At 34.2% G+C, this 21492-nt stretch overlaps 5 protein-coding genes across 8 annotated transcripts; 3 read left to right on the top strand and 2 right to left on the bottom strand.

Moving 5' to 3' along the window:
* The first annotated feature begins 3320 nt into the window (after positions 1 to 3320).
* On the top strand, positions 3321 to 4733 carry LOC141684423 (F-box/kelch-repeat protein At3g24760). The gene is given in 3 exon segments (XM_074489405.1): positions 3321 to 3793; positions 3795 to 4025; positions 4027 to 4733. Coding segments are annotated over 3 exon segments (1146 nt in total). The 5' UTR covers positions 3321 to 3454; the 3' UTR covers positions 4603 to 4733.
* A 1882-nt stretch (positions 4734 to 6615) lies between these two features.
* Positions 6616 to 9378, top strand: LOC141682779 (protein SULFUR DEFICIENCY-INDUCED 1). Its single transcript, XM_074487471.1, has 4 exons — positions 6616 to 6821; positions 7755 to 7967; positions 8073 to 8228; positions 8799 to 9378. The coding sequence occupies exons 1-4, from the start codon at positions 6708 to 6710 to the stop codon at positions 9204 to 9206; spliced, it is 891 nt and encodes a 296-aa protein (XP_074343572.1). The 5' UTR covers positions 6616 to 6707; the 3' UTR covers positions 9207 to 9378.
* A 332-nt stretch (positions 9379 to 9710) lies between these two features.
* Positions 9711 to 10960, top strand: LOC141684281 (uncharacterized). 4 transcript variants are annotated; one of them, XM_074489196.1, is made up of 3 exons: positions 9711 to 9983; positions 10247 to 10479; positions 10614 to 10960. In XM_074489196.1, exons 1-3 carry the CDS (start codon positions 9803 to 9805, stop codon positions 10764 to 10766), a joined length of 567 nt encoding a protein of 188 aa, XP_074345297.1. In that variant the 5' UTR covers positions 9711 to 9802; the 3' UTR covers positions 10767 to 10960. The 4 variants fall into 4 exon arrangements, 3 of the variants coding, with proteins under 3 accessions (XP_074345297.1, XP_074345299.1, XP_074345298.1); XM_074489198.1 differs by having other exon boundaries at positions 9721 to 9983; positions 10310 to 10479; positions 10614 to 10953; XR_012560621.1 differs by having other exon boundaries at positions 9724 to 9983; positions 10242 to 10464; positions 10614 to 10952.
* An 88-nt stretch (positions 10961 to 11048) lies between these two features.
* Positions 11049 to 12102, bottom strand: LOC141684282 (uncharacterized). The gene is made up of 2 exons (XM_074489199.1): positions 11444 to 12102; positions 11049 to 11298 (listed from the first exon to the last, which is right to left on the bottom strand). Exons 1-2 carry the CDS (start codon positions 11823 to 11825, stop codon positions 11129 to 11131), a joined length of 552 nt encoding a protein of 183 aa, XP_074345300.1. The 5' UTR covers positions 11826 to 12102; the 3' UTR covers positions 11049 to 11128.
* Positions 12103 to 12521: 419 nt separating this feature from the next.
* On the bottom strand, positions 12522 to 19705 carry LOC141684280 (guanine nucleotide-binding protein-like NSN1). Its single transcript, XM_074489195.1, has 9 exons — positions 19556 to 19705; positions 19192 to 19457; positions 18821 to 18926; positions 18554 to 18727; positions 18029 to 18267; positions 15150 to 15414; positions 14442 to 14621; positions 14115 to 14323; positions 12522 to 13025 (listed from the first exon to the last, which is right to left on the bottom strand). Exons 1-9 carry the CDS (start codon positions 19572 to 19574, stop codon positions 12684 to 12686), a joined length of 1800 nt encoding a protein of 599 aa, XP_074345296.1. The 5' UTR covers positions 19575 to 19705; the 3' UTR covers positions 12522 to 12683.
* Positions 19706 to 21492: the final 1787 nt, after the last annotated feature.

Genomic DNA, 21492 nt, shown 5'->3' on the forward strand with positions numbered 1-21492 from the left:
CAGCTGCCAAAGCTTCTTCCATTTGGGTCATGTTTGTTTCGTAGTATTAAGCAGGGGATTGTAATCCTTTAAATTTTTCGATACCATATTTGTTTTGTAAAAAATTAGTAAAGGGTTATTCAATGATTATAATCCTTTAAATTATCTATCCTATGTTTGTTTTGTTAAAGGTGAGTATATGATATGTTTGTTTTGTTAAAGCAGAGTATATGATAATAATCCCCTTTAATACTGGATTTAAATCCCCTCATTATAATCGAATGCGAAACAAACATAAAACTACGGGATTGAAAAATTTAAAAGATTATATTCCAATCGCAAAGACTAATTTTGATATGATTAGTTATCTAATAATCCCGGGATTATAATCCAATGAAACAAACCGGCCTTGAGTTTATGCATACAATTATGTTCCTAAAATTAAAATTGAAATGTAGTTGTATTTAATCAAGAATAATGAGAATACAGCATCTATTTTGCTTATTCACCCACCATGTGAGGATTCTTATCAGTCTTCTTTTAGTCCTAAAATATCTCCTTCCTCACATGGGTCAACAGAGTTGCAGAGAGTGACTAACACATTATATTAGTATACCTTTTAAGAAATTGTGTAATGTAAACTCTGATCTGCAAACAGATATTCGAACAAGTGTTCTTCTGGTCGTATTAAAACAGGATAAGCAACTCCCCTCCTCTCCCCATGACAGCCACGAAACAACTTGCATAACATTCATGATATTGAGAACCATGACTGCATGTCCAATCTTCTCACTCTCTTGCAACAAGAAACACTCCATGAGACGGCCTTTAATGGATACCAAATGATTAGGTTACGATAAGTTATCGTAACCTAATCATTTGGTATTCGTAATTCTTATCAAAATATTCTGAAAATGTTGCATTCTTTTCGAGTTTTAACGAGTCCAGTTCGAGCCGAACATATAAAAGCTCGGCTCGAGTTCGTTTTTGTTAACGAACACATTTTTGTGTTCGAGCTCGAGCTCGAGTTCTTAACGAACCGAGCCGAACCGAAGCTCGTATCGAGCTGAGCTCGAGCTTTTTCGCGAACAGTTCTGTTCGTGAACAGCCCTGTCGATAACTGTATACGTGTATGGCAGTTAGAGATTCGACACAACTCACTATCCTGTAAAATTCGATAAACAGGTTATAACCACATATTTACTTGATATGTTTACTTGTGTAAGTTTGATTTGCACTTGGATCATGCGAGTAATAAGCTAGCCAAATAGCCCCACTTGCTGCCTGGTTGTCTATGCCATCTCCTTAGATTCAGTCAAGTATTGGTTCATTGTCTTCTTCCTCCAAAAGGTCTTATAAATTAAGTACTCCTATTCAGACAAAGAATCTCTTGGCATAGAGACAGCACAGCTAGATCTCCTGTTTGATGTCCATTTGACCATATTATCCCATCAGTATATTGCTATATAAATTACATTGCATCAAGCGTAACATGCAGCATGCAGGTGAGGTAGCTTTAAGAATAGTTATACACAATTATTTTCATTTTTTTACACAGAAAAGCACATAACTAATGTATGGTAGTCCTGAATCCTGATCCAAACTTCAATACATATATAACAGATCATTCGGTGGCTCCAAAAACTGGCGGATGAACCACCAGAAGAGAGCAACGGAGTAGCTGCTAACAGTCGAGTTAACGAGGAGAGTTTAAGTGGCAAGTCAAGATTATTACAAATATGAATATACCATGCCTGTGTAGGATCAGATAATAGACTAACAAAGTTTGTTTGTTTCGTTCTTTTTTTCAGCTAAATCGGAAGTACTGTTGTCAAAGAGAAAGAAATATCAGTTTGGGCTGTGAGAACTACAGTAAGAAGAAGAGACATTGCAAAGGCTTGCTTTTATTCGTAATTTCAAGAGCTTTTATCCAATGAAGACAATGAAGAATGAAGATGTAGCTGGAGGATTAGGTATTAGTAACAACAAAGGACCAGATCCTGCCATCAACTATGTGGGAAATGCAAAGGTTCTACCTCTTACTGATGCTGCATTATCATTTAGACATCAATGTGGCAACGACGAAAAGAGAGATCAGAAAGCTAAGAGCGACAAAACTAGAACATTGTCGAGAATGAAGGAGCTTATAAGATGGGCTGCTGCTGCCAAATCTGAGAAAGGAAGAAACTACATCACTCGAAAGGTAAATTTTAAAACACAAACACACACTAAAACTAGCATCAGCTCTCTATATTCATTTATTTGCAACTTTATAACAGACTTATATGGTCTAATGAATGAGTATGAAATTATGTTACAGGTTTTACAGTTTCGGAACTAGAGCAGCATTAAAATCAGTACCAGATGATGGTGAACTAAGTAATGACTCTCCAAAGATCAGTTTCAGATGGGATATGGAGAGTTGCTCCACTACTTCATCTGTTTACTCTTCTCTATCAAAAGCTTCTTCTAAAAGGATCACTATGAATCAGATTTTAACTGTACCTCCTTCTTCGAGCTCTACTCCCATTCATGATAGCAATCATAGTACTAATGCTAAATCCGGAAGCTGGATTACCACAGACTCAGATTGTAAGCCCCATATATATTACTAAGTAACTATACTAATAATCTATTATGTGTGAATTTGTTTGTGTAATGTTACTTAAATGGTGTATATGCATTTGACAGTTGTGGTGCTAGAGCTTTGAAGATCAGATCTGAAGATGGCTTCCTGCAATAGACAATTGCATAGTCTAAGGAGCTGTTTTAATGAGTATCAATCATGTTAATAAATTTATTTTTGTCGAAAGATCATGATAAATTGAGTATGTGATATGTTCTTCTGTAATGAACATAATCTCTTCAATAATCAATGAAAGTTTAACCCAGTTTGAATGTCTTTCCCTCTTGAGGTGCATCATTAATTTGAAAGAATGTTGCATATATATTTGCATGCACATACAAAAACATTTAATCATGGCCAAGATTCATGTTCAATAAAAAAACTACAGAAAATAATATAATTTTTGACCGGATTAAAATATCAGAAATCGGTGATTTACATGATTTATAATACTAACACCGGGGGACTCTAACATTTCTCATTATGTATCCACCGAAATTTAATCCACTCTTTTATTTAGGCCATAATATGTCATGGACAACATTTGTCAATAATAAGAAAAATTATTTCATTATAAATTTGTCATCATCTTGTTTGACAGTTAGTTAACTCTATAAGTCTCCAATGAGCAATGATTTGATGATAATAAGCCATTTGGAGGTCCCTTGTACAAATATCTACAAATTTAACTTGAATTCTGGACCATTCATTGACCCTATTCATCCGTCTAGACTCTGCAAAATATCGTTTTTAACGGTCAACCACCATCTTTCTCAACCAACACTCATTAAGTTTGTAAATAATCTGACAACCTTTATCTGTTCGCTTCACTGCAAGTCATTCAAGAAAATGGAAGAATTGAATTTTTGTAAAGAGCCTCTCAAAAACTCTGTTTCTAACTTCAGCTCTCTGAGCTCAGATCTCACTGAGCTCATTCTCTCAATTCTTCCAGTCACGTCGATTGTGCGTGCCACCGCTGTTTGCAAGCACTGGCACGCAATTATCACAGCCTCCACCTTCTCATCCGCTGTCGCGGTTTCTAGAAAGAAACCGTTCTTTTTTCTCTATGGCCTTAACAATATTTTCCCCAGGAACAATAGGTTACTTGCTTTTGACCCTGATTTCAATAATTGGCTAAATGTTCCCCTGTTTCGACAACAAAATGACTCATCTTTTTCGGGTTGTGACTGGTTTCTATGTTTGTACTACTTCCAGCAGTTTTAGTTTCTGTCCGATTTTGAGCCAGGATTTGCGTGCTACATGCATGTTGAACTGCCCTAGATTGAATCCTTTAGTTGGTGTGTTTTATGATCAAGGATGTGAATTGCCTAAATTTATCGTTGTAGGCGGAGTTAAGTTCATTGGTGGCCTTGTTGATATAGAGGATGGATTATTTGTTGAGATATATAATCCTCAGTTGCGGTTGCTGGGAAAATTGCCCCCCTCTGCCTGCAGATTTTCGGACAGGAAATTCTTCTCAGTCCTTATCATCTGCATCATTTGATGGTAAGTTTTACGTTTACGGGATCTATTCGGGCTTCGTTTCTAGTTTTGATCTACATACGCATGTTTGGAGTGAAGTTCAGACGCTTAGGCCTCCCGGCATATTGTCTGCATTCATGATATCGTGCAACGAGCTTCTCGTGTTGGCTGGACTGTGTAACGATCACCGTGGAATGAGCTTTAACTTATGGAGCATCGACGACGAGACGATGGAATTCAGTGAACTGGCAGTCATGCCTGGTGAACTGCTTGCTTGTTTGTTTGATGGTGAAGAAGAATATAATTCTGGGAGCTTGAAATGTGTTGGATTGGATAATGTTGTGTACGTTTTTAACGAAGAGCAGCATATGAATTATCCGACATGTGTTTGCGAGATCAGCGACGGATCAAAGTGCAGCTGGAGACGGATTCCGGATTTGCCAGTAGCGTTGAATCACTTCCACAAGGTCACAAGTTTTTGTTCTAGTGTATCAATTGATCATATAGTTAATTAGGGCGTTCAAAGCAGGGCTGTAAACGAATCGAACTGATCGTTAGGCTCGACTAGACTCGTTTAACTCGACTTGAACTTTAAAGTTGTATTATATTCGGAGTATTTTAAGATGTCTCTGAAATCTTTTCCAAATGTTTTTAAAACATGAGACAATCTTTTTACACATATTATTGTTAATTGAGCTCTAAAGTCACTTACAATAATGTAAATGTATTTCATTCCGACAATTCTTCTCAAAAAACACAAGTTTTCGATTTTAATCCTTTTTCTATTTCTCAACACAATATTTTGAAAAGAAGGGGTCATATGAATTGAAGGATTTGAGGTAGGTCGATGTCAAAACTCCTCCATATGCTTAAAATAATTTGCCACATAACCTATTATTATATGCTCGCAATATAGAAAAATCGTTCATCATAACCTAAAAAACCTATTGTTTCAAACAAAATCTGAAATGTGTACACTAAAAATTTAAATACCTAATTTAGCAACCGACAATACTAGTATTCGGCTCGAGCAACGAGCCGAGCTTGAACATCACTTTCGGCTTAGTTTTAAAAATCGTCTCAATTTGGCTTGTTTTAAAAAATTAAGCTCGACTTAATTCGATTCGGACGTCACTCGATTCGACTCGACTGTCTTCATTTGCATGTCCGTATATACTAAGGTCTTCGTTCAGGAGATAACAAACATATATACTCCTCAATTATGAGGAAACTGGCCCAGTTAACCGGTGTAGGCCCTGTAGTCCAAGAAAAAGCACAATCTAAAACGGGCCTTGGCCCATGTAAAGAGGCATAGACAAGTGACAGGAAATTTGATCCCATATAATAAGAAAGGGGCCAAAGAAACAGCTCCGTGGCCAATAGGCCCAACACACAGGGGAAGAGGCAGATACATATAAAAACTGTATGTATCTGACCGAGTTAAAGGCTATATTAATCTATTTTTGAAGAAGAGACATTTGAGGCTAGATTCATCTGCACCGTGATATGTAAACAGATTGGAGTGAATCTTATCTCCACGGAGCTTACAGTAGCAACAAGACAACCCTAGCTACCCTATTGATTATTATAATGATTTGATTTGATAAGTTTTTATAACATACTAGCAGAGTAATTTATATGTTATTTTATCATCTTACAAAAATATTACTACCTCCTTCCCAACGGATTGTATAAGTGCACTATTTACACGCATTTCGAGTTTTCTATAAAGTATAATTTCATAATTTTTTTTTATGAATAAAAGTTTAAACATAAAACTTTTATTCAGAATTTTTTTTTTGTAAAAATATTGTGTAACTATGTTTTAAATGAACATTGAAAAACGTGCTAAAAAGTAATGTATAGAATTCAGTGATATAGAGGGAGTACGTATTTTGAGAGATTCAGTATGATGCATTTTGAGAAAAATTTAATCGGATTAGGATTATTTTCTGAAATTTAATCCATTGAAATGAATCTGCGCTCAAGTATTTTTTGACTTGACCGTGTAGATTTCTTATTTTTTTTAAATAAATTTAAGTCTGTGGAAAGGAGTATATATATAATAAATATATTTGGTTTCAAATAATAAGTGTTACGAAAATTATATACTTCCTCCATCCAGTTGTCCCCTTTAACTTTTATACGTATTTTAAGGTGACTTGATACTATACTTATTTTGATTTTTCTTTTTGAATAAAATTTTAAATTTTAAACTTTTATTTTAAATTAAATATAATTATCATAGATAAAGATCAACTCACGTGCAAAAGTCAAACAGGGATGACAAACAAAAACAAGCTAGAAGAGTTTGTAAATCGATGACTGGACCCCACTTAAAGTAGGAGTATTTGTAAGCTGGCGAGTGTCTGACCCCGCGTATTGAATTCTTGCAAGAACCTGGACGCATGCACAACCATATTCATTCAATACATACACACATAAGGGGGGTGTTGTGTTTGCGTCTATAGACTACACTATCTAATTATCTCTTTACATGTGTGTATTCTTGATTTCTATCTATAAATAGTCCCAAACTTTGTTTACTATCTAGGCTTTTAGTATTTCTTTACAAGTGCAAATCTTTGTAGACAGAGAAGGTTGAATATATAAAGGATCGATGGAGGGTGAAAATTCAAATAAAAGGAGGGAAGAGGATGAAGAGCATCTATTTCATGTGGTTTACAAGGTTCCTTCTGGTGACACCCCTTATGTTCTTGCTAAGCATGCCCAGGTAATTAATTATTCTTCTACTTATATATATTCAACCAAACTAATTAACGCACTCAACTCGTTGGGTTGATAAATTGTTGGATTTATGCTTTTAAACTCACTAAACAACATATATAAATTCTTTACTAACTACAAGTCTATATGAGGTTAATTAGATATAAGTTTTTTTGTGGTGGTGTCACAATAAACAAAAACTTTTATAACTTTCGCTTGTTTTGATTGCCCAACATTTTTTAATAGTAGTGAACTCTAACATTAACAGCAATACACCAGTCAAGCACAGCAATACACCAGTCAAGCAACTACACCGATCAGAACACTCCAAATTCATAAATTTTAGTATTTACAATGTGTATATGTTCTCACACCAGACAAACCGTTCATCATTATATTAGAAATTCAGGCATTTAGTATCAACTCTAGATTGAACTAGCTAATAACTCATGCTAGGAAGGTGAGAAAGGTGTGGATCTAGGTAGTCTTGTGTTGATTAGAATCGTTTGTTTAATCAGGCCTTGATATTCATTCATCTACTCATTAGCTAGCCTAATTTTATCAGCATACTTTAGTTTTTTATGTTTGGAATTATCATCTGAATTTAGTGCATGATATATAGATCGACTTATAACTGAAAATAAATTTATGAATTATGTTGAAACAGATCAATTCATAACTATTTTTTGCATCTACAAGTTCAACAATTATTTATAGTTTCAAGCAACATTAAGAAATGACAACAAGTTATCATTAATACTCGCATAATCCCAGTAAAATTCATTAATAAATTACAAATAAAAATTAATGTAAAAATCTTCGATTTCTTTATAGACAATATTACTCTATCATCAGATAATAAAATGATCAATGCTTGTTGGTTAATTAAAGTTCTTTATTTTTGTGATTTTATAAAATCCCTGTTAAATAAAATGAACAGATAGTGCAAAAGGATCCAGAAGCTGCAATAGTGCTGTTCTGGAAAGCAATAAACGCAGGAGATAGAGTAGACAGTGCCCTAAAAGACATGGCTGTGGTGATGAAGCAGCTGGACAGAACCGAAGAGGCCATTGAAGCCATCAAATCTTTTCGAGTTCTTTGCTCCAAAAACTCCCAAGAATCTATCGACAATGTTCTTATTGACTTGTACAAGGTATATATAACATATACAGTGTGCATGCATGTTAATGTTATAGTTTGTTTGCTTGTATTTTCATTAATCATGAAGATGCACATTCATATTGAGTAATTTGTGCAGAAATGTGGGAGAATAGATGAACAAATAGTGATGTTAAAGCAGAAGCTAAGGATGATTTATAGAGGAGAAGCATTCAATGGAAGACCTACCAAAACTGCTAGATCTCATGGCAAGAAGTTTCAGGTTTCTGTGAAGCAAGAAACCTCCAGAATACTGGTATGTATATATTGCACCCCATTATCATTTATGTTATATAAGAATTTGCTTTGATGGCAGAATTTTCAAATTTGCGGTTACTTTTCTTTTATTACTCTCTCGTCTCAGATTATTTGTCTTGTTTTAACTAGTTTATTGTCAATTTCATTATATTTTGACCGCAAATTACAGTTAATTTATAATTAAATAAATTTCAAAATTTGTATAATTAAAAAATATATATAATTCTATTTAAAATTTATTTTTTAATTTTTTAAAATAATACATGAATTTATTTATCCTTGAAAATCTAGTCAATTTGACTACGTAATAGTCAAAACAACATATATAATATGAGATGGAGGGAGTATTAATAAAGTCCGACCACTATTTTTGAACAAGTAATTACCCCCTTTTCTAAATACGAAAGTAATATATCACCATTAAATTCTGATTCTAAAAATCGGGTAACTAAAATGCTATATATATCACAAAAATTTAGTCATAAATATATGATTTTTGAGCATGCAACATTGTACCGAAAGCAAAAGCTGTCGCATTTTTGCTGAATAATTTCTTGCTTTGCCTCAGGGTAATTTGGGCTGGGCTTACATGCAAAAATCAAACTACATGGCAGCAGAGGTGGTATACAAGAAGGCCCAGATGATTGATCCAGATGCCAACAAGGCTTGTAACTTAGGCTACTGCCTGATCAAGCAGGCCCGATACGACGAGGCCCGTTCAGTCCTTCGAGATATTCAGCTGGGCAGAACCCCTGGTTCTGATGACTTGAGAACAAGAAGTAGGGCCCATGAATTACTAGCAGAACTGGAAATGAACCATTCACGAATGCTGCCATCAGATATAATGGGCCTTGATCTTGATGAAGATTTTGTTGATGGGCTTGAGAAATTAATTAGTGCATGGGCTCCAAGTAGATCAAGAAGGCTTCCTATTTTTGAAGAAATCTCTACTTCTAGGGATCAGTTGGCCTGTTAAATTTGTTTGTCAAATTTACTGTTTTGGGCTGTAAGTTGGATGTTAATATTTGTCAATATAAGTAGTTTTATTATAATGCTTGAACCCAATGAACAACTTGGGCTAGTACATGTAATAATTCTCCTCTTAAGCCCAAAAGTGGAACAACCTAACCATCTTTTATTTTCCAATATACAACTTTTGTGTTTATTAGTATAAATTATATGATTTAGATTCTATTAAAAAATTAACTCAAAGTGATAATAGTTTATTTCTTGTCAGATTTCATTAAAAAACTAATTCAAAGTGATAAGAGTTTATCTTTTATCGTTCCAAGTTCTGAATTCGATTCTGATTCTACTCACGTAATTTCTGAGAACAGATATTCATTTGTCGGGTCGGCAGCCTAATTATTTGTAAAAAATTAACTAGAATTAAATTCCATTACTAAATTAATAAAAATATAAATATGTGCTATCGATGGATGGGCGGCAATCTTTATGTGTAGCCTATCTTAGCATGGGCTTTCTATTGACAACAAAACCAAGTCCTAGTTTTATTACAGTGCAATCTACACTTCGAAATTTCAGTTTTCATAGTAACAGAAACAACACAAAATGAATGGTGAAGTTGTAGTATCATCATCAACAATCTCTTACATTGTAGCAGTCTCTAAACATCATACACATACGCCAATCCGATGTTACAATCTTTCTCGAAACTCGTGTACAAACTCGAAATTTAGGTTGAGTTTAAGGTGCAGTAGCAGCAGCAGCAGCTCTGGCCCTTCCCCTCCAGGTACAATCACATTTCACCTATGCAGCTTCTTATATTTAATATATCCTGTTTCTGTTTGGATTGTCAGTATGTTTAAGTTGCAGTATATCAACATGAAAATCAAATGTAGCTAGCTCATTAAGACTTGATCTTTATACATGTGTTCCAGTCGTGTGTTCGTACTAGGACTAAGATTTTAATAAGCTAGAAAGCCCTTTTTGGTTTTGGGATTACCATTAGCACTAAAATTTTAACTATTATTACGTATTTTGCTGCCAGTAAAGAATTAAATTTTGTACGATATGCAAATACACTCATCACCGGTGAACAAGTACTGAGTTTCACAGGTGAGAATCAGAACAAGACCGTTCTTGATGCATTTTTCTTGGGGAAAGCTCTAGCAGAAGAACTTATTGAGCGTATTGAGTCCACTGCTGGGGAGTTCTTGAGCACAATCGGTCGGTTACAAGCTGAACAACAGAAGCAAGTTCAGGAGTTCCAGGTACTGCAATGTCAAGTAAAACACCCAAACTTGTTTTGTAACTTTTGTTAATGTATGTTTTCAACTCTTTATTTTCAAACCTACAGTACCTTGTAATTTGAACATTTGTGAATGTTGGTATATCCTGAAAATAGTTGATGCATACACAGGATGAGGTGCAGGAAAGAGCTAGAAAATCCAAGGAGAAAGCGGCACGTGAGGTCATGGAAGTACATGGCACTCCATCATCTAGTAATGCTCGGGAAGTTACAGACCTGCAGCCACATGATATAACCCAAACACCACAGGAGCCACCATCATGAGAGCTTCTGATGACTGATGCATCAATTGTTCAATAATTTGTTGGCTTATAATCATATTATAGTACGTATTAGTTTACAATAGCTTCTATAAGCCATAACTTGTTAATACTTTCTTGTGTTTGTAACAGAGATATATATGTTTGAATTGAAAGTATGAAATCACTGTATTCCCAAGTATCTCATAGTCAATTGCATATAATATTTCACTGATCAGTAACCTGCTATTACAACAAATCTTTCTTCCCCTCAACAATTTTCTATGTGCACAACACAGGAACAAAGTATTCTCCTACCAATCAAAGTTGAAGTCAAGTAAATATTTAACGATAGACAGAAACAAAGTGTCGCTGTGCGCCTTTGTATTATATGCTTGCAGGAGCACAAGCAACTGAAGCTGATGGACCTTGTGCAGCAGAGATTGGAAACTGAGCAGCCGAGACGGGACCAGCAGCTGAACCAGAACTCAGAAGCTGACTCATTGCACGTCGGGGCATGGTTCGTTGAACCTTACATAGATCCGCCAAAAACACTCCTGTGAACAGACAATGTATCATCATTACTGAATTGAGAGAATAAAATTGACATACTAAACCAGAGATACTAAACCAGAGATACTAAACCAGTGCAACATAATGTAATCAGAAATAACGAGCACAAACAAGCAAGTACTGCATTACCTTCGGCCAGAGCTAAATTGTTGTAGAGGTCCACAATATTAGGACAGTTCTGGCTACAAGCCGATGAGCAAAGTTTAGCAGTAAAATGTGGTTCCAATAGTGAATCAGAAGAAATTCCAACAGAATGTCTATCAACTCCGCACGAAGATATGCACTCATCAGTTTCAATCCAATTTGCCAGATCTTCCACAACCACTTCTGAGCTTTTGCATTCAAATTTCACTGTATCATCGTCCCTTGTCACGTAAGTCTCTAACAAACATCGCTTTCCAGAAGACGAGACAGAAAATGAGCACATTTCATTAGGCAAGTCGTTGCAGATGATCTCCCCTAGAGCACCATGGAGCAAAATAGAAAACACAAGGAAAACTATCATTGCCATAGCGCTAATAAAAGAATCAGATTTCGAAAGTTGATAAAAATATAAAAGTGTTTGTTAAATGATATAATACACAAAGTTGCATAAGTTTGTATTTATAGGGTGTTTTAGAGCATCAAATGACAAAGTAGCGCACAAGAGTGTCATGCATATGTGACTAGCTACAAATTTGTTCACACTTGACTCCTAAATTCAGCATTATATTTGTTAATTAAGATTATGACAGTAATTAAAAGCTAGCATGTCTGAACGAAAGTTTAAGGTTGGAGACCAAACGCTAAGCTACTTAATTTTGTCTTGTCTTTACCTTTTTTTGTGGATTGAAGACTTGATAATTGGCCTGGAGCCGTAGTAGTAGTACAATTTTCGTTAATGCTTGTATATTAATTTTGTAAACAAGAGAAATAGCCTGATTAGACAAATGGTGGTGTTATGGATTAACCGTAAACATGCTCCGTTTAAAGGAGTCTTTTAAGAACAAAATCACGACAAACCACCACTAATCAACAACTCGGTTACATCGACAAACCACCATTAATAGTATCAGTTTGATGGTTGGTTAACTGCAATCATCAGACTGATACAATGTGGACAGTACCAGAATAATACACACAGTAAGGCGCAACTAACCAATACACACATGCAAACAAGGCCTGTATCAGGCTTCTGACTCGCGAGTGCAAATGGCATAGACAAGGATAGAAAGTGTCAAAAAATGGCATTTCATGCTAAATGTCGTGTACATTGTAGTTATGTCATTGCAAAATGTGCTAGAATATATGTTTAGATTCTGGAAGACTCCTTGAAATACAAGGTGCCTGTGACGTTTAAAAATGGGATACATGTTCATGAATACAAACGTTACTCATTAAGCTCCAGGGGAAGCTCAAATCTGTTCTTGCTGGAATTTCCGATCGATTGATCCTCATCAACATCATTCATAGCAGCGTCCTCAACGAAGTCCTCCATATCATCACTTTCCATCTTAGATTCCATTGCAGATAATTTTTTGGCCTTTTTCCTCCTCTTTCTTTCCGCTTTCCTTATCTTGGTGTTGAGTACATCTGTTGTAGCATATAGCTTTTCATTCTGCCTGCCACTGGCAGTTTTGGCTATTTTCACATCTGCACCACCTTCTTCTGCCATGCACTCGTCATCATTAACAATATTCTGATCTGCAACATTGACACCCTGCATTGCATCCTTTAGCCAAAAGTAATTCAGTTAATTGGGAGCTTGGATATATGAAAGCATGAAGCACGAAAATAGCTGGCAGATGGGATATTTATCAACATTTAATGCCTTAATTTAAATATACCATTTAATTGTAGTATGCCTCCAGAACCTCACAGTACTTGTTTTGTGTAAGCTATGCTTAAGATGATCAATTATAAGTTTATAACACATGATAAGCAACAGTAATATATAAAGACCTCGTTTGGTAGCCTGTAACCCAACTCAGTAACCAGGAGTTCCCGGGAATATGAGCAAGTTACAGCGTTTGGTTCCTTGCTGATAAAGTAACTCATACTTCCTAGGTATCATGAGTTACTGTAAAATAGGGGAACTCAGTTACTTAACCTGAGCGTGGTTTTTTTAAGTTACGTAGTGGTTATCTATTTTATTTGTATTTATCATTATTTGTTCTATTTTGATTAATACTTTTAAGTTCTATTTTCAAAATATAATATGTATCTATATATGTATATATTATATTATAATAATTTTTATCGATATTCAAAATATTTTGTAATTAGTTAATTGTGTTTAAAAGTTATAATAAATACTTTTCCTCAACACTAATTTTAAATATTATACTCTTAATATTCTATGTATCGTTTTTAAATTAGTTATTAATTAATATATTTAATTTAGTTTTATATTAATATGATCTTTTGTCTATAATATTTATAATTAATATTTTGTTATATTTATAAATTTTAAATTAATTTTATTATTCTTATTATATTAGTTTATAATAGATAATTTATAATAATTTTATATACAAAATTAATATTGTTAAAAATATGAAAAAAGATTTTGAAAAAATAATTATATAACTTGAAATTGGAAGTTACATAGTGATCAACCAAACACATGCTTTTAGTAAACCTTGGATATTTTAAGCTTGTAACCTAGTTCCAAGGAGATGTAACTTCCTGTGTAGTCTTAAAACCTGGCAAACAAACGAGGCCAAAGTCTCCTATTTTCCTTACTAATGATACAAGAGAATATATACTCTAAAAGATGCCAAGTGCTGATATACAGAAGTACGATAGGTAATATACAAACCTCAGCCGTCTTCTCATCAAAAGTAACACTACCACTTGCCAACATTTCAGTAGGTTGAAAATCATCTGCAGATTTTAGACTGCCAATAAATGACTCTGTACCGTATACTTCATCGATGTTGAACTCCTTTCCAAGTTCTGTTATGATTTTTGCTTCCGAAGGAACTCCTGCATCCCTAATTGGAGGCATTGTATAGTAGGGAATTTTACCTGACAAAAGAAAACAGTGAAAGCATCAGTTAGCATAGTACTTTCTTTATCACTTGTACATTTTTTCTTATTTAATGACAGTATAGATCATCAAGGGAAGGTTAGTAATAATAAATACCCTCATTCCAGTCATGTAAGACAATTCTTGCAGCAGAATCAACATCTATAATCCCACCCTTTTTGAGCTTGCCTCTAGCAGTTGCTACATTCTGAAGAAATTCATCAGCTGAATTAAAATTGGGGATCTTATATATGGATACCAACGTCTCGCCAGGACATAATTTAAGAATTTCCTTTACTGCACAAAGTAGACATTGAGCAATAATAATTAATATGGACCAAGCTAAGCTGCAAAATTGCCAAATAATAAGTTGATACTTGTAGATAATAAAATTAAAGACATAAATATTTCAATAGTGATGGATTCTGAGACTGTACAACATGAATATTGTAAATAAACTATAACTCCATGTGAATCAAGCTTGTTAAGAAATATTAATTCAAGTCATTGACAGCCAGGAGGTTTACAAGTACATTACCTTTTTCCAAAAAAAATTATATATAACCTTGTGTCGAAAAAATAACCACACGATGTAATTCACAAACGGGCCCTTGAGTCATATCTTAAAATATCACTGATACTGATCACTAATTTATACAGAAAATTCTACCATCAGGATGACATTAAATTATTAAAACAATAAAGATAATTTATTTGGTTTGATTAAATCATAAAACTGGATTGTTATTCTAGGAGATCATATGCTAATGTGTATGATTCATTACACATAATATGAAATTGATGACGAATTGTTTACTATATTACCTGGACCAGCAGGATCTTCTAACTTCTCAATTCTCTTGCAATTTCGAAGAGCAATAGATGCATCACTCTCTCCAGATCTTGCCATAACAACCCCAGGGCAATCCAACAATTTAACATTTTTATCTAACTGAACTTCTTGCATAGATCTTGTCAGTCCTGGAGTAGCACCAACATTGACAACATGACATCTCCTCAAGCTGTTAATAAGACTACTCTTCCCAACATTGGGTAGGCCTACAACACCCACTGTTATAGATTTCTTGATCTGCAAGGAAAACATGCTGTCAATCAGAGTTTAGACAATACTGAAGATGAATGCAAAAAAAAAAGAATGCAGAGGAAAACAACTATATACGAACATAAACCAAGCGCTATATATAATATTTAGTCCTGACCATAGTCAAAACTCTTAAGGGCCATATTACAATCATGCTAACTATTTACAAGCTAGACATTCCTGCCGGTATAGGCAATCCTTAGCAAGAAGCTGAACCTCCAAGAGAGTTCAAATCTCCTAACAAGAATCCACTCCATTTGCGGCAAGCCAGCAACAACTTCTGATGAAATATGCAATAGGCTTCAAGCTTCATACTCATAAAGTTTGAAATAAAAACTACTCTCATCAACCTCCATCTAATAACCTTACATATAAGTAAACAACATATCACATAAGTTGGGCTAACACATAATACAAGTTTTCCTTTTAATAAATTGTATAAAGTGAACTCTGATCTGCAACAAATTTTCAAACAAGTGTTCTTTTGGTCATAGTAAACGAGGATAACATGCCCCCACCCCCAATGACAGCCAAGTTACAACTAGCATTAGTGGTAATGTGAAACAAAAACGCATGCCCAATCTACTTGAGCACTCCATGAGACGGGCCATAAATTTATATCACATTATTAGGTTGCGATAACTGTACACGTAAATGGCGTATAGAAATTCGACAGAACTCACTATCCTGTAACATAAGATTAACTGGTTCAGAACCACATAATTACTTCAGATCTATATTGTATTTGTGTGTAGGTTTGATTTGCACTTGAATAATAAAGTATTAAGCTTGCCAAGTAGCCTCACTGCCTGGATGTCTAGCCATCTTTTTAGATTCAGTCAAGTATTGGCTCATCGTCTTCTTCCTCCTAGAGGTCTTATAGAATAAGAACTGTTATTTAAATAAAGAATCTCTTGGCATGGGGACAGCAGATCTAGAAATCCTGTTAGCTGTCCATTTGACCATTCTATCCCATCAGGTATATTGCTATATAAGTTACATAGCATCAAGTGTAACATGCAGCATGCAGGGGTAACTTTTAGAATAGTTATGGTTTTCATTTTTTCACACACAAAAAGTTACATAATAAATGTATGGTAGTCCTCAATTCTGTTCAAGTTCAGTCCATATATACAAGATCATTCAGTGGCTCCAAAAAGTGGCGGATGCACCACCAGAAGAGAGCAATAGAGTAGCTACTAATAGTGTGGTAATTCAAGATTATTACAAATATTAATATCATGCATGTATAGGATTAGATAATAGAAATTCTAACTTACAAATTTGCTTGTTTTCTTTTTTCAGCTAAATCAAAAGTACTGTTGTCAAGGAGTAAGAAATATCAGTTTGGGATGTAAGAACTTTACTTTGTTAGTATACTAAGAAGAAGAGACATTGCAAAGACTTGCTTTTATAATACTCTAATAATCTTTATTTCAAGTGCTTCTATAAAATGAAGATACAGCTAGAGGATTAGGTATTAGTAACAACAAAGGACCAGATCCTGCCATTAACTATGTGGGAAATACAGAGCTTCTACATCCTACTGATACTGCATTATCATCTAGACACCAATATGGCCACGACGAAAAGAGAGATAAAAAAGCTAAGAGCGACAAAACTAACACATTGTCGAGAACGAAGGGGCTTAGAACAAGTCCAATGCTAGATGCAAAATGGTTAAAGCCATTGCCATAATATGTTACCAAAAAGTGATTTTTAGTGCTAAAATGGCACTTGCACTCCAATGCTAGTTGTACTTTACAACCAAATAATTTCATATTTACCTAACATTTTATCCAACTCAGTCACTTTATTAATTTAAAGTAGACCCCCTTGCACTCCATTATTAGTTATATGATGATGTGGCAAGGATGGCTATAGTCATTCTTGGTCTTAAATATAGGACCAGGTATTTATTTATGCATGCTATGCATTGGAGTTAAGTTTTATGATTTTAAATTTTTAGTCCTATATTATAGCTCTAAGACTAAATATAGCTATGCACTGGACTTGCTCTTATAAGATAGGCTGCTGCTACCAAATTCCTATAGTAAAGCGCTCTTGACTTCTAGGTGAAAGTGGCTGTTGACAATCTTAAATTCACTTGTAGATAGAGACGAAGGACCAGAGTAGTTAAAACATACGTATTTACATTCTATTCAGCTGGTGTGCAACAAAAACTGCTTGCTAAGTGGCTCAAAATACCGAGCCTAATCCACATATACAGATTCCCAGCTACAACTATTATAGGCAAAACATTAGGCGGTCACAATCTGTGTCGCTTGGTGTACAAACAAGAACAGAAACTGCTGCCCAAGTGGCTATAAGAACAGAAACTGTAGCATTCAACCTCTTATAAAGAGAAGTGGGATTCCACTAGGCTACAAGCCAAGGACAGAAACTATTTTCACCCTTGGCTACTTTCCATTAACTAAGACTATGATCTTAATCTCCCATGGCAAGATGTACAAATTCAACTCATTAGCAGAAACGCTATAAGCATGACTACATACCTTACTAATGTAAATATAACAATGATGATGTGGTTTAAAATTGGCTTATTTAAAAAAAAATAGCAAATGTTTATATCAGTCCATACCTCATGGCTTCTTGAGTAGTTCTTAAGCAATTTGATAAGCGTTTCAGCTCCAAGGCAGTCACTTGTTTGAAGAAGATTGCTAGATTTTGTAGTAGCTTTGGCAGCTTTGGCAGTCTTTGGTGCAGATTTCCAACCCAAGTTTGACCTCTGCTCTTGGGTGCTACACTTAAAAGCTACCGTTGGTAGTTCTTCTCTAAGATACTTGAGCCACTTCTCAACAGCTTCCCGAGGGACAAGATCTGTAATGTAAGAACACAATTTAAAAGTGGGAAAATGAAGCATGAAGGAGGATATGAGACTAACAAGTTCATTACCGCAATTTACTAGTGTAATTAAATGTCATTAGACTTCAAAAATTAGAAGATTCTATAAGAATTGCATAGGTCGCCAAACTAATTATATATAATGTTTGAGAAATTGTACAACACAATTTTAAATCTGAACTGAGTTGTCTATAAAATCCACTATCACATAGTGAGAGGAAGACAGGAGAGAAAAACAAAAGTATAGAAGCAAGAGGAATACCTATCTTGTTGAGTAGCAACACTAGATGCTTCTCATAACCTGCTTTCAGCACCATCTTCTCCACGTCAGCACAACGCGTACCAATTGGATCACGGGCATCAAGAACTTCCAGTATGACATCTGAGGCTTCAATGACTTTCGCCAACTCCTTGTAAAAGGCCCTGTCAGAATTGTCTAAAACAATAGCAAAAAATAGATTAAAACCTCATTAATTACATACAAAACTAAAATAAAAAGCATCACATGACTCAACCAAAAACAGCATACCGCGAATTTTAACAATCCCGAGACCTTTAGCAGTACCCTTTTCTTCATTACCAAAACCATGGTCTAACTCATTGTCCTCTAATAGCTCAAACTTTCTTTTATGGGCCTGAGAAACATAAGAAAATTAAAATTCAAACCAACCTACAAAGCTTTAAACCTAGTATCAACATTCATCATTCATCAGTAAAAATCATCTAATCTATAACTATGTTCAATACGAAACACTAATAGGCAACAATCACAAATTAAAACATTGGCGCAATTTAATAATATACAATAAATTTCGACACTATTGTATAGAAAGCACATTTTCCATTCAAAATGTTAAAAGCTACAAACATGAATACGACACAACACAATTAAAGATATACCCTTTCTTTACGAACAACATCGACAGTGCGAGCACGATGAGCTTGAAGGGCATTAAGATCCTGTTCCTTGACAGACCAATCAGCACTAGAAACAGTAGAGCTCTTTTCCAACTTATTATTATTAATATCCTCATTAGTTTCTCTAAGCTTCTTTCTATCAATGCCCAATTGTCTCTGGGCTTGTTTAGCCTTCTTCTTGTGATGCTCTGTTACTTTCTTAATCACTTTCGACTTTCTTTTCAGTGTAATTCTCTTGTTCTTGCTCTCTACACATTAATTAATTTACATATAAAACACATGAATTAATACACAATTATATAAAATACAAGATAAATATATGTAGTTAAAATAGATGATTACTTACTTTTCTTTTGGTGCACCATTGTGTTTGTGTGTTGTGGGATGAAGAAAGAACAAGAGGGGAGGGTAATTAGGGTTTAGCAAGGCTTATAAACTTCAACGGCGCCGATGGACAAATAACTAAAATGCAGAAATCTCAAATATTTTATAAATATTTTTTTCAAATATTTTATTAATTATACTCCCTTCGTCCAATTGAATTCCGGACGGGCACGGACACGTATTTTAACATTCCAGTAAAATATGTTTTTTTAAATAACTTTAAATATTTTTTAAATAAAATTATAATATTTAAATTTTTATTAAAAAATAATTATAAATAAATTATAAAACTATATCTCATAATAACCTTAAAATACGTGTCAAGTATGAGGAAAAATATGTATAAAATTTAGTGGGAGGGAATAAGTAATTTTTATTCTAATAAAATGAAATTCGCGTGCATTCAAATAAATTAAATTTCGACACATGTATTATCACATTATTTTATAATTATTTTGGGTTACATAGTACGGTTTTTCTTTTAATAATATATTAGCTGCTTCTTAAATATAAAAAATAACAAAATAATTTGTGTACTGTCGGGAATTCAGAATGGAAAAAAATGGAGCAACAATCATGATATTTATAAGCAATTATGCAAAATATTAAACAAAAATTAAAATTCACAAAATTGTTCAATTTGTTTTCCTTTTTCCGATCGACTGTTCATGCATTCCGCGACCCAAAATATTTTGATTTATAATTTTTGGGCTAGAGTTTGGAAAGCCCATTTTCGGCCCAACAATAAATGGACTAAACGGGAGTGGAATAATAAAAAAACAAAGGCTTATGAAGCATAACATCAAGGAAGACTTTATTAGTAGCTGTGCTGTGGTAGTGCCATCAAATTCAACGAAATAACGGATTTACAACGAGAAATTTACGGTCGAACTTTAAAAATAGATTTAGGTTCTGTTTGGTATTGCTGTTCCAGACAGCAACAGCAGCTTTTCGTTGAGAAGTAGTTGAAAAACTGTTTGGTAAAATTTAAAAGCTGTTTTTCGGGAAAGTGCTTTTAACCTAAAAGTTGCTGTTAACCCCATACTTTTGGAAAAAAGCTGCTTTTGAGCTGTTGCGGAAAGCAGATGCTGATTTCACTATCAAACCTTACCAAAAGCATCATTATTTTTAATTTTTTGCATCAAAACATATACGTATCAAAAAAATTACCAAACAGTCATCTGATTTTTACAACAGCACTTTTTTCAGCAGCACTTTTCCTAAGAGCACGACAATTTTTAACAGCAATCCCAAATAGAGTTTTAGAATAATGGATTATCTCTTGACTCTTGTGTTCCTACTTCCTACTAACGAGTTCCATTTGAAACAATAATTATGAAGTTCGATGACATTTCTTCAACGATGCTCTTATCATTTTAAGTTATGAGTTTAATTTTTGCTTATACCCAAAATTTCTAACAATATATTTATTTGTAAAATATACAAGTCTAATTATTCACAATTTTTTTTACAGTTCTCGTAGCATAAATGGTGTACATAAGCGTTCAATACTCTTTGTCTGCTTCCTGAATATACATTGAGCCCCATTATAAATGTGAAATGAGTAATTTACACATTATCGCAACACAATAAAGTTGCTAGATCGTGTACGAATACGATAGGAGAATTATTGGGTGAAGGACAAATTTAGCATGTTTTTACACAAAATTGAAAAAGATAACCAATTTCTGAAAAGTTGGTCAATTTTAGCCGATGGGATACCCAACTGGCACTGGAGTATCCCATATATGAAATACCCAACTACCAGTGGAGTATCTTATACAAATTGGGATACCCAACTGACAGTGGAGTATTCAATCGATCAAAATTGACCACTTTTTTCAGAATGACTATTTTTGTAAAAAAAATTCAAAAATCGGCTATTTTTATCATTTTTTC

Source organism: Apium graveolens, chromosome 9 (genome assembly GCF_009905375.1).
Source record: "Apium graveolens cultivar Ventura chromosome 9, ASM990537v1, whole genome shotgun sequence".
Taxonomy (NCBI): Eukaryota; Viridiplantae; Streptophyta; class Magnoliopsida; order Apiales; family Apiaceae; genus Apium; species Apium graveolens.